Source organism: Didymosphaeria variabile (assembly GCF_027946475.1).
Source record: "Didymosphaeria variabile strain IMI 356815 chromosome Unknown scaffold_5, whole genome shotgun sequence".
NCBI classification, from domain to species: domain Eukaryota; kingdom Fungi; phylum Ascomycota; class Dothideomycetes; order Pleosporales; family Didymosphaeriaceae; genus Didymosphaeria; species Didymosphaeria variabile.
Genome location: NW_026611624.1, coordinates 2,291,836 through 2,304,026, shown reverse-complemented (window position 1 = coordinate 2,304,026; position 12,191 = coordinate 2,291,836). Strand labels below are relative to the sequence as shown.

The 12,191-nt window shown below is 54.1% G+C and overlaps 3 protein-coding genes across 3 annotated transcripts; 2 read left to right on the top strand and 1 right to left on the bottom strand.

Moving 5' to 3' along the window:
- Nucleotides 1-2,318: 2,318 nt before the first annotated feature.
- Nucleotides 2,319-2,802, top strand: N0V89_007234 (uncharacterized protein; the record flags this gene model as incomplete). The annotated part of the gene is made up of 2 exons (XM_056215999.1): nucleotides 2,319-2,321; nucleotides 2,422-2,802. The coding sequence occupies 2 exons, from the start codon at nucleotides 2,319-2,321 to the stop codon at nucleotides 2,800-2,802; spliced, it is 384 nt and encodes a 127-aa protein (XP_056070246.1).
- A 3,955-nt stretch (nucleotides 2,803-6,757) lies between these two features.
- SLX4 (5'-flap endonuclease) lies at nucleotides 6,758-9,609 on the top strand (the record flags this gene model as incomplete). Its single annotated transcript, XM_056215998.1, has 2 exons — nucleotides 6,758-7,726; nucleotides 7,780-9,609. The coding sequence occupies 2 exons, from the start codon at nucleotides 6,758-6,760 to the stop codon at nucleotides 9,607-9,609; spliced, it is 2,799 nt and encodes a 932-aa protein (XP_056070245.1).
- Nucleotides 9,610-10,359: 750 nt separating this feature from the next.
- On the bottom strand, nucleotides 10,360-11,374 carry N0V89_007232 (uncharacterized protein; the record flags this gene model as incomplete). Its single annotated transcript, XM_056215997.1, has 4 exons — nucleotides 10,360-10,690; nucleotides 10,751-10,907; nucleotides 10,965-11,147; nucleotides 11,200-11,374. The coding sequence occupies 4 exons, from the start codon at nucleotides 11,372-11,374 to the stop codon at nucleotides 10,360-10,362; spliced, it is 846 nt and encodes a 281-aa protein (XP_056070244.1).
- Nucleotides 11,375-12,191: the final 817 nt, after the last annotated feature.

Genomic DNA, 12,191 nt, shown 5'->3' with positions numbered 1-12,191 from the left:
TCTCAGCGCCCTCCTTTGGTTCTTCCCGTTCAGCCTCGGCTTCGATGGCATCTCGCTGTTTCTTGCCAGCTGCCCAGCAGCGACATCAGGTAAGATACCCCCGAAACATCGACAGTCGGGTTACCTGCCATTTGCGTTTGCTCTCGACTTCGACTGCCGATGTGCAGGTAAGCGGACTAGCATTCGCCTCTGGCCTCACGCCGCGGCAATGGCAGACTCAATGGCTGGAACGCGACGCCTTCTTGTAGTCGTCGACTAGCAATACAGCCGCTGACTATTTGGACAGAAGCGAAGCCGTAGCCCGAACTTGCCCTTGCGGATTCTGAAAGGCTTCGGCCTAGACAGCTATGCTGCGCCGCCTTCGCGCTGCCCCGCGGCGTTGCACACGATGCCGAACAACGAAGCGGATCAGTATGAGTCGTCGTCGTCACGGAGACCGTCTACGTGACAGCAACTTGCATGACAGGACAATGCACCTTGGGAATCCCGGGATATTCAGCATCGATGCCGTGTTGGCGACAGCCCTGTCTCATCCGGCAAGACGAGGCTCTGGTATACACACTTGCCCACGACTGCTTCACCTGACCCACCGCGGTAGTACGAAACCTGGCGACAGATATTGCGACCATGATAGACGTGAATCTACGTCGGAATGATACTGAGACGCTAGTTCGCGGCGATGTCTACGGATTCGGAGAGGCGCTGACCGCAGGCTCTTCGACTGGCCGCACCTGATGACCAGCTGCTTAGCGGACACCATCCTCGAATATCATGAGAACGAGGAACGGAAAGGACACCAACGTCAGCAGTGGTGAGAGCAAGTTCGGTCGCTATACAATACGGACTCGGACCTGGGCACTCGGTATCTGCAACCATTACTGGCCATGATTGGCCCAGCGGATGGTGAGTACGGATGTCTCCTTTAAGGATCGTTGTTTACTGATAGCAAAGAACCGCCGCCGCGAAGCTTCTGTCAATGGACCAGCTGTCTGTCATATCATTGCCCCACCTCTTGCGGATTCTGAAGAGGTCTGGGTCCAGATTGCGAAACCTGAGCCACGTTAGAGGCCAGCAGACCCACGGCTACTGTCCATCACGCCCTGTTCATATACCCAACGGTGGTCGCCACCCGCGGACGCATGTGGAGGCCGTCAGCGTAAGCACCGAGGGAGGACTTAGTCCGGGATTGTCTTCTTGATCTCAGCAAAGATGCCAGCGCTGCAGTACCTGTGGCTCGCGACGGTTTCTGCGGTTCCGCTCGAATACTCATGGGAGACATCGACTCTCGCGGCTTCCAGCAGGTCGCGTGTCAGGACAAGTTGCAGGTCTCCCGCGGCATGGCGCTATTGTGCAACGGATACGGTCGACCCAAGTCACACGATGTCTGGATCAACATAGACTGGGTCGATGAGGAGACTTTAGCGCTGTACGATGGACTATAGAGGACTGCCGTCTTCACTGTTCGCAAGAGGAGGCATGAGGCTCGATGAAGCGGATTGAAGGAGCGAAATTGTGAATCAACATATTTGCTGGAATGGTGGGGTCGAGTAGACTCTTTGAGAAACGTATAGCGTTGGCTGCGCGGAGAGCACAGGGTAAGGACATCCGATCGTCTTCTTCAACGTCGCTCATTGATCCTAGGGATACATGCACAGCAGTACATCTCTGGACGAAGGAGCTAGGTCCAACAACGGCATCTTTGTTTGGCCGACCCAGCTCCCTCTTCCTCTTTCGTTGTTCTGCTTCCTGCCCTGATTAGTGCGAAGGTGAAGACTTCGTCGGGTACAGAGTGAGCCTGGACAAAGCTCTTCGTCCTCGGCTTCGCAACTTCCGTATTACCCATCTAGCCGAATGAACGCTCCCAGCCTAAATCCACCTTCAAAGGTATGGCCGGCTTGCAAGCCTTCGGATCATGAACCCAAAGACCAACAGCAGGAAGCTCAACGACCTTCTCAACGCTGATTTGAGCAGGCTTCGGTATATTCAGCTGAACGACATCTGTCTCTGTGGACCGGTCCGGGGCATCACCCGTAGAAGATCATCTTCTTGATCTTGGCAAAGATGCCAGCGCTGCATACATCGAACTTTGGCTGCTAGGAGATTTCTTCCCGAGGTTATCACACCACCTTTTGTCGACTCGCAAATCTGTCAGCTTAAAGTCTCATGTAGAGATGACAGGAACTGCGATCTTCATGTTTCTTTCTGGAGCACCAAAGGGTACAAGGCACCATCTCGAGCGCCGGCTCCTGATCCCCGGTCGTCGTGGTGCATGCCCGCTGCCATGTTCGTGGAAGCACAGGAAGCCTCAGCAGACTCTCATGGTATGCTTCGCCACCAGTGCAACTGTTCATGGCGTCCTTCGTGTGCTTTATATGCCCGTGGCATGTCCATCGCAGTCCACGAACAGGTGGCGGTGGCTAGATGGAATGGAACGTCAATAACCGCGAACTCTTCGAGACTTCGTTGAAAGTACTCCGTCAGATCGAGAAGCTCAATTACCTTGGCGAATACAAGACCAAGGCCAGGGTCCGGACGGCTGTCGATACGATTCGCAATAACGGTGTCCCATGTTTGATATCGTCCAGGTGCAGGACGAGACTGCAACCTCAACTAGTCGTTTTCAAGAAGATGGTGAAAGACGCAAACCTCGCCTGGATCCCCGCCTTCAAACCGTGGATGGAAGAGGCCTCGGCCATTCGCGCACTCGACGTCATCCAAAAGAAAGCGAATGATAGACACAAGGAGCTCATTCGGAAGAATGAGGATGATGGTGCCGCTGGGTCCAAGAAGGCCAAAGTATAGCGTGTATGCTGGGATCACCCGTGATGGTCACCAAAGACAACCCTATTGCACCCTTGCGGTCGTCATGGCTCCCCTTCAAAACCGATCGAAATCGAAGCAATTCGACAAATGAACTCGCCTGGCATGTTATCCACCTGGAGATCCGACGAGCATTTGACTTCCTTTCTGATGGCTGTCAGCTGGGAACGGCATGCGAGAAATTCGAGTCTACACCTGCACTTGCACCTGCTTCTGAGGAAAGACCACGGGCACCGACCACGGACAGGAGGTAGCAACCCACACCTCCCATGAGCGTGACAAACATCCTGATCTCTTCAGATTCTTCGGCACGTCAGTACCGACGGCATCTTCTCTTTTTTCATGTGGTCGGTCGTTGAATCCCAGGGGGCTGATGACGCCTCACCCTTGTCCTTGCGGATTCTGAAGGGCTTCGACCCAAGTGAAGAACCGGAATCCGGGGTCATCGCTTGTCTATACACACTCATGGGTTGCCAGGTTTTCGTCTGCAGTGTTGGCGAGTACTGCGACTGCAGCAACCCCTCGTATTTGGCATCATCGTGGCTGGGGAGTACAAGAGTGACAAGTGGAGGGTGAAGGCCGGATCTCTCATGACTGCTTGCGATCCAGGCAGGATGGCATCGCACTCGAGCTGTGTGCTGCGAATCCGACGTGTTTTGTTGCTTGCTTCGCGGCCAAATAGGCCGTATTCTTTCCAAGACGGCGGTTCTTAGGGTCGAAATACAGGCGGCGCGCCTCAAAATATAGGCGAGGATTTTATGAAGGATTTCTGGGAACGCAAGAGGATGTAAGTGTTCGCTCTTTGGACGTTCGTGGGCGAATAGCTGACGAAGGGCTTCACCAGGTACCACCCGCTGTGCACCAACGTATGAGGACTTGCGATCCAATGCCTCGTCACCTTTGGCGCTTCCGCGGGCGGAAGCGCCTGAGGGCAACCGTGGCAAGCAGGGCTTTTCTATCACAGAATTAACAAACCGTCTAGGTATCAAGAAGACACCGCGAAGATTAACCGACAAGCCTCAGATGCGGCTCGAGTAAATGTCGCATCGATGGAGTTCCCCGAGCGGTACGGAGGCGTTCGTCCGAGAGGTCCAGATAAGCTGCGCGTGTCTCCTTCTCCGAGGCTCTCCTCTTTTTACTTCCAACTATGCATGTAGGCATAGCCACACGTGCACTGCGGCATGTGAGTGAACTACAGTATCACAAACAAGTTTACGCGGCCGCAGTACGATGCAGGGTACACCGAGAGGAAGTCAGGCATACGACCGCGCAACGGTCTATGAATCCGCAGGCATGCTGTGACCGTGTAGGTTGCTGCGACGCCGGCAAATGGAATCACCTTCACGATTGCAAGCATCGCAGGCATTCCTTCGTTGCTTCCAGTCTTCTACACCTATCTTTGATAAGATTGACACCCTGCGCGGTGAGAAGGACTGGATGCGCTTTCGAGAAGGCGTCATGAAGTTGGAGATGTTTCGTGATGAAGTTGACCTCCTGTACCGCATTGTATGGAGGTTCGGACTCTGTGCATTAGCCAACGTGCTCGAATTGCTCACGATCAACGGCAATCTCCCGCTCCCAGAAGCAATTATGCTCATAGCGTAGCAAAAGCGCAAGACAACCACTCCTGTGAACTGAGATCAAGCTAGCTCCACAACGGAACCTTGGGAGGATCAAGAAATCCGGACGCTCCCAGGCCTACATGGCGAGGTCATCAACATCGCACGCGAGCTGATCGACCTTTGTTCCCGTGATCTGACAAACGTACTGCGGAATCAGCTTCGGTGGACGTGATCGTACCCCAATGAAGACTGCAATCAAAGCGGTTGATCAGGCAGAACACTCGGTGGCTACAATGCAACGCGACCCAGGCCGCTTCCTTCGCACTTCCGGTGGTATCGTCTGCACGAGCTAGTCATCTCTTCGAAAGGGCACAGGTGAAGATCGCTTTGAGAACGCTCTGTTTGAGGAGCAGTGGTGTGTTGGTATCGCGGGGCACCATGGAGAAGGATGCTTTCCAATGGTGGATGAGGTGGCGTTCCGGGATGTATATGTACATCCGACTTCCCAATTGATGATATCATGATACCTTGCTGACAAAGCCGTGTAGAGTTCCTAGACAAGTATCGACGATGTCTCTGCTCTTAGTTGCGACATGCTGATATGTATTGCTTGACCAGATGTGATGTTGACTGGCAGGATGAAGGCGTGAATTTGGTGTGTCGGTAAGTGGACCAACAGATTGATGCGAAGCAGCGCTAACGTGGGTTACCGTGGCTCGGTCTTGATTATGTAGGAATTCCCAGCAGGTTTGAGACCTTGAGCACGGCCATTGAGAAGGTCATGCTGAAGCGACATATAATCTCTTCAAGTTCTTTCCCAGTATACATAGACCCAGGCCACAGTCAGCGCCCGTGGCGACGAAGTCAGATCGGCAACTGCTATCATCTTCGACAGTCTGACTCCAGAAGACCAGAAGACCAGAATCACGGACTGCGTGGCCAGATGCTTGCCCTGCCGTTGATGAAAGGAGTGGATCTTCTTCAAGCTACGAATTCGGTTCGGAGTATTTGCTCGCTCGAGAGCAGTTACTGTCGACGGCCGTGTACGGATATGCTGCTGCCGCCGTTTTCTAGGTAGCAAGGGTGATCTTCGATGCTGGTACCTGCACGTGAAGTGGGTGAGCTCCAGAACGAAGAAGTTTGCCTCGAGTTTACTATGAGTGCTGGTGAGGAGGGTGAGGGGGCAAGGCGGGAGGGAGGGTGCCTGTCGTGGGGCGCTTACCTCTGTTGTGGTCAACTGAGCGGGTCGGCAGTCCGCCAACCAGCAGCTGTAAGAGCAAGCTGGCATCGGGCAAGAAGAAGCTCCTGAATCTAGAGCACGTCCCAAAGAAGTGCAGCGAAGTCAATGAAGCCTTGTTGTTGCCCGAAAACTCCTGTCACGACCGTGAGTCTGGTTCTCGGCCAGCGAACGTATGGGCAAGCTGACTTCGCGCAACTTGGAATTCTGGATCCTGGACATGATCTGAGAGAGCGCAGCGATGTTAGCGAACCCTCATTGTTGTCCTATCCACCCTGGAGCTCCTATTACGTCGTTGAGAGGCGGGGGGTGTAACTGGCCGCTGGCTGTGTTGTTTAGCAGCAATCGCAAGCTCAACACCATGTTAAAGATGACGAGGAAGACTTACAGAGCATCGACATGGGGCGCTGACCCTTGTCGTCGAAAGCGCGGGTGTGGTGGTGGTTGGGGCCGGAGGCACGGGGAGGAGCGGAAACCAACGCTTAGGACGCCGCTATGCCCCCACCCAAGCCCAACGGCCCAGACAGTAAGGAAGGGCATTGCTGAAGATGCTGGTATTAATAGCATCAACACTGTTGCCACGACAAAGATCTGCAGCGGGCTCAGAAGGATTGCGAGGGTCCCGCGGAGGGGGATGGAGCGGCTGGTGTCATTCAAGACAACGACGCTTATGAAGAACGGGACTCGCGGAGCTGTACGATAGCATCAAGCACAAGCAGCTTGCAAAAGTTTAAGATCTGTAGACGAGTGGCGGTTGTGTAGCAGGGGAATGGAGCGAATACTTTCACGGTTTCACCTACCTCGAGGATGGTCCGTGCCTTTCCAAACTACTCGAGGCTGCAGATCGACCCTACCCCACGATTTCCCATTGCTCTGTATAGCGAGATCAACCACAAAAACGCATTCGACTCGCGCTGCCCTTTGCTATGCCCGCATAGTTCTGCAGACATGCAGAATGGCAGGCGTGCCGTACGACATCGTCGTTCTTTCTTCCTCTCCTCCCTATAGCCACGATGTTGCCCCGCGAGCGCTTAGCCCTGCGTCTCCCTTCGAACGTCGCGTCACCATGCCCTCAAGCCCCCTCCGATCGCTCTCTCCGCTTCTTAGCCCCCCAAGGACGACCTCCGGCGCGTCGCGAATGGGCTCACGAACTGCGCCGGTGCCTGTGGGGGTGGGCAGAGGGTTCGCCACCGCACGGAGCTTGCTGGCCGACATCGATATCAACGACAGGGGTCTAAACGCAATTGAAGAAGCGCTCGAGAGCAGACGGGCACCTACTGGGCCGGAAAACACTACCAAAGCTTCTAAACCTAGGAGGGAGGCTACCAAGGCCAAGACTGTGGATGCTCGCGAGAACGTCGTGAAGCCCAAGCCGAAAGCGAACCCACGCGGACGGAAGCCCAAAGCCACAGGCGCTGAGCAACCGACTGGCGATGTATCGACTGCCGGTACCGCTACAACTATCTCCTCTCGTTTCATGATCCTGCCAGCGACCGATGCTGCTGCATCTACCCGCGAGCATGCAGCAGCAGCCCTGGAGCCTAAGCCAGCAAAGGCCCGGAAGCCGCGTGCGAAGAAAGCTACGACCGACGATAGCGAGATACAAACCACGATTAAAAGAGCCAAAGTCACCAAACCAAGGGCGACTCAAGCTAAGAAAAAAGCGCAGAAGGCAGCGGAGGTCGTCTCTGCACATTTCCGCTCACGTGGTACGGGAGACGACGCGACGGGGATAGACCAGGAAAACGCTACAAATGGTGGAAACCTGGACTCTCGAATTGATGAGGCTTCAATGTGGGGTGTGCCATTGAGCCCTTCACGAAGTAAAGGTCCGCCCAAACAGCGGCCACCCGACCCAGGTCTGCCACTGGACTTGGAAGAAGCCGTGATTAGACGGCGAAACTGGACTCCTCCTCCAGACTCCGTACGCCAAGAACTCTTCACCAGCTCAACTGGAAAGGAGAACAGGCCTATTCGGGAGAAAGAAAGTTTCACGAGCATGCTGTCCGGTTATTCGTACGCGCGCTTGGACGATCATTCCGAGGCCTCGACTACCAAGCCAACCTCTAATGAGGTGATCGGCGCTATAAAACGGCGAAGAGTGGAGGTAAGTCGCGCATGCATTAGTTGGCCATTGGAGGAACCTAACGATCGAGACAGCTAGTAGATCTACCTGTCAATCATGGTGCATCACGTCAAGCATCTCCTGAGAAGGGCAAAGCCCCCAAAAAGAAGCCACGAACCATTACGGATCTAGTCACAGGCCAATACGCACCCCCACAGCCACAGCTAGACTCACCAGAAGTCACGAGTGACTTCTTCACACGCCGCGCTACCATGGTGACCAAAACAACCAAAGTACAATTGAACGACACCGGTGATGCAGACTCAACCAAAACTTCGCAAAAACCGGTGCGCAAGCGCTCAATCTCCAAGTCGGCATCGGAGAAAGGCGAAACAAAGGGGAAGTCGAAGAAAGCTTCCGCCAAAACCACCGCCAAACCCAAACTGGTCGCAGAGAAGCTGCTCAGCCCATCGTCTGCATTGGTCAGGTTGAACAGGCAAGAAATACTATTTGGAACATCCAGTCAGCTAGCGCGTGAAGAGTCGCCCACTATGGTGCGGGAGACCCAGAAGGCAATTCGTCAATCGGAGCAAGATGCCGATTTGCGCCACAGCCTGGCATCAGATGACGTCCCACACATTGTGCCATGGTCACGTCTCCAGCGCATAGAGGGTAGACATGCACTCTGGAGAGCGAGCTCTAGAGATGATAATGGACAGATGCTGGAGAAGCAGAGCGTCTGTCTGCCCGAACCGGACAGGACGCTGGACTTTCCGCTTCTCCCGCCTGGGCCGCACGACAAATCTGATGATTCCTTCTTGAATATCAACGATTTTGCACCGCCACCACACGTACCGATCGCAATATCCTCCGACTTGCCAACCCCACCATCTACAGTGGCGCAAGACACCGGTAGGGCCGATGTCGTCAGTACGATACCCAGCTCTCCGTTTAAAGATATTAACGATTTCCTGGGGGGCCAGCCTACGGTTGCGAATGGCAGCGGCGTCCCTACCGACGACAACGCGACGAAAAGCTTTTCCTTGCGAGACACTGACGATTTCTCGCAAGACCTACCACCTTCGAATCGGAATGTCGACTCTAGCTTTCTCGATATCGATGACTTCGCTCCGTCTGCTCAAGCCTCTACCAGAAGTTTCCTATCTCAAGTAGCATCTACAGGCTCTCCAAAGAAACCCAGAGGTCGACCTCCAAAAAATCAATCCGCAGTTCCTCCGAGACTCCCCGCATCTGCACCCGTCCGCGCACCTAAGAAAGCACCCGTGCAGGCGCAAACCACAACAGGCACGTCCCCGAGCACACCGCGCAAGAACAAGAGCCGCTTCCACAGCATCGAAGCCATTCTTGACTCAGAGGACGACGAGGCCTTGTCGCCTACGCCACCTCGGACACGACGCCTTGAAGTCCCACCACCGCTACCACTCGTCTTCGATCCTGTTCCTACTTCTAAAGGGACCGTCGCAGACGTCGCAGACGGGCTTGTGCCGATCTATTGCATCCCGGAGGCGAAGTTAACATTCGACGGCATTCGCCCCACCCTCTTCCCACGCATAACGTCCCTAATTCGCTCTCTCCCTCCCACCTCCGACCCCACCAAACCCTCCTGGCACGAGAAAATCTTGATGTACGATGCCATCGTTGCAGAAGACTTGGCTTCCTTCCTGAATACCCATAGCCAGATACGAACATACAAGCGCGCAACACAGAAGCAAAGCAAGGCCTGGAACAAGGACTTGAAGGCCAAGGGCGAGGAGGAGATGAAGGTGGCGGAGGGCGATGGGATGGTTTTGGCAGTGGAGAAGGAGGTAGAATCGTGGATGGTGCAGAAGTGGAGTGAGGAGATGAGTGTGTGTTGTGTGTCTAAGGAGAGGAAAAATGGTGGGGCGAGGAAGGGGCTGTACTGATGAACGGGACGATACCCATGTGAGCGTTCCCTGTGATTTAATCCTGTTTTGGGCTGCGTGCACATGCTATGGCGTTCCATCAAAGCTAGATACCACGAATGCGATTGTATAATCATCAGTCTCGGCGCTTCGGTATCAACGTTTTGCGCCGGTTCTTCGGGCCGTGCTCACCGTTTGTGCTGTGGAAAATCTTTGGCGGTTGGATTTGGAAGGAGCGCTCGGGGAAAGGGAGGGTTACGTCATCGCGATATCAACGCGCATGCACGTGCATTTGCCTGGTCCCTCTAATTCACCTTCTCAATGGCGGCGGTGAAGGCGCACAATAACAAGGTTATGCGGAGATTTAAGTGCACTATTGGGGATATAAATATTGTGAGCTAGACCCTTCTGATGTACAGTGGGTCTCGGCAGCTATACACCAAAGCCACAACACCATAATCCGCTTTCAGTACGCTTTCATGTCAATCGCAATATTGTTTCCTTTGATGTCACATACTGAATAAAATCCTCTAGGCAATTAAATCCATGGGTGAAGCAGATTTTCACTTCTCTGTGCCTAGTATGAGCAAGCCAATTCACCGACGCAAGCATCTAGCGACGGAAGAAGCATCAGAGTCCTCCAGGTCCAGCTGGATTCATCTCACGTGTCCTTACTTTCGTTGTCAAGCTGATGCGTCAATCGCCGCCCGCTCGATCGAAAATTCTCACACCCACGTATCTCTTTGCATTTTGAAAAGCACTTTCCCTGCATCATTCGCCATTCGCATTCGCACTCGTGTCTTTCTTCGGGAACACCTTGCTGCTCAAGTCAAGAACAGGTAGTGGGCACGGAATGCCGACAGCTTCGCAAGCGGTCAGAATAGCCAGATACCAACCGCACACCAGACCGATGAAACCGAACCCTCCGGCAATGTGCAGTAGCTTGTTGATGTGCTCTACATCAGCTTCGCTCGTGGCGTGGGCCACGCGGAAGTCTGCTGCGGCGATGAAAGAGAAGAGCATGATGAGGCCGAAGAATGTCAGCGTGAAGAACACGTTGACACGGAAGGTGCCCATGAAGAAAACGAAGCTTGCGATCGCCCTAGATTAACGTCAGGATCCTAGTATATCGCATTAGGCTATGAGGGATTCGGAAACGCACATTGTGACATTATGAAAGCCTTGGGAGGAATTGTAGGCTGCGCCGTTGGCGCCACCCAGCTCGGCAAAGGGAGCTGTCGTCTGATGAATGGGATCTTGCTGGTATGCAAGACTGCCCCAGTGACTGCCGTAGATGATAAAGACCGCCATTGGGAAGGCTGGAGCCAGGTATCAGAATCGTGGCATAGCTACTCAACATGTCGTGCTGCACTCACTGTTTCCGAGAATAAATTCAGCGATACCGGCAAGGTTCATTGCAATGCAACCAAAGAAGTAGTAATCACCGCTCAGCCCAATCAGACTCTGAGGCGCGACGCCACCCTGGAAGCCGCAGAGGAGGAGAATGGTCGATGTGTATGGGATTAAGAACCCGACCAGACCGAGCAATGTTGGGTTACCTGAGCATCGATTAGTGTCGTTTCCGATGCTACATACCTGTACGAAACTTACCGAATCGTTTGGCAAAATCACCACGACGAGGTGCCGACGGCTGGAAGAACAGACGTTCGTACTGCTCAGGGCTCAATTGAACGGTGACTTGACGACTGAGCTCAGCACCATTGCCGACAAAGTTGTGGCTGTTGTGCTCCTTGAGCTCGGTGTCGATCTTATGAACGTCAGACATGGTGCAGGTCCTGATGAGGAGAAATGGATGACAGTGCAAAATTTCAATCCGGGGATTTGGCACGATCAAGGAGCCGTATCCAAGGAGGCGGGACCTGTAGGTCTTATTGCTGTGTCCAGGAAGAGCTGCCCATGGTCAGGGATGGTAACCCCAGAATTATGTCGTCGTCATCTCCCACGCAGCCGAGGCAACAAAGAGTCGAGCCCCTATGGGTTTCCCCAGTCCCCCAGGCTCCCCGCATGTTTGCTCCACCTATGGTTTGTCTAAGCGTGGAGTAGTTAGGGGAATGCGGGCCATGCTGCTGGATTTGCGACACGATGGTTGGTTGAAGCCTTTGTTGGGCCGCGGCCCGCCCAGATCAAGCTTCGTCAAGCACCCCGGTGTGGCGTCGTGAAGCATCCGCTCCGCGGCGCGCCAGATGCCGAATCAACGGAAGAGGAAGGTGACGTTCTTAAGAACCTTCGCAACAATCTCAACGTACGGCTATCAGATTGCGCTCAAAAAGAATGGTGAGTGTCAGGCTTTCACTGCTTCCAGTGCGAGAGGATTCGGTGCGGAGAACAGCACGAGAAGGAGACAAGGTATCTAGGATACCTATGGTATCATCGCGAAGTCTGGAACCGGTGCGCGCATCGCCCCATGCTCGCGTAGCTATGAGCCGCAACTCGACGATCCCAAGCGGAGTTGGCAGAGTGCTCAACCTCGGCACAAATCGTCAACTGGTCGAAATCCGCCGTTTTCATCTGTCTTTGTGAGCAGCAGGGAAAGTCTCGATAGACTATGGTAGTTGAACGCCCCAAAATTATCGCGCGTTGAT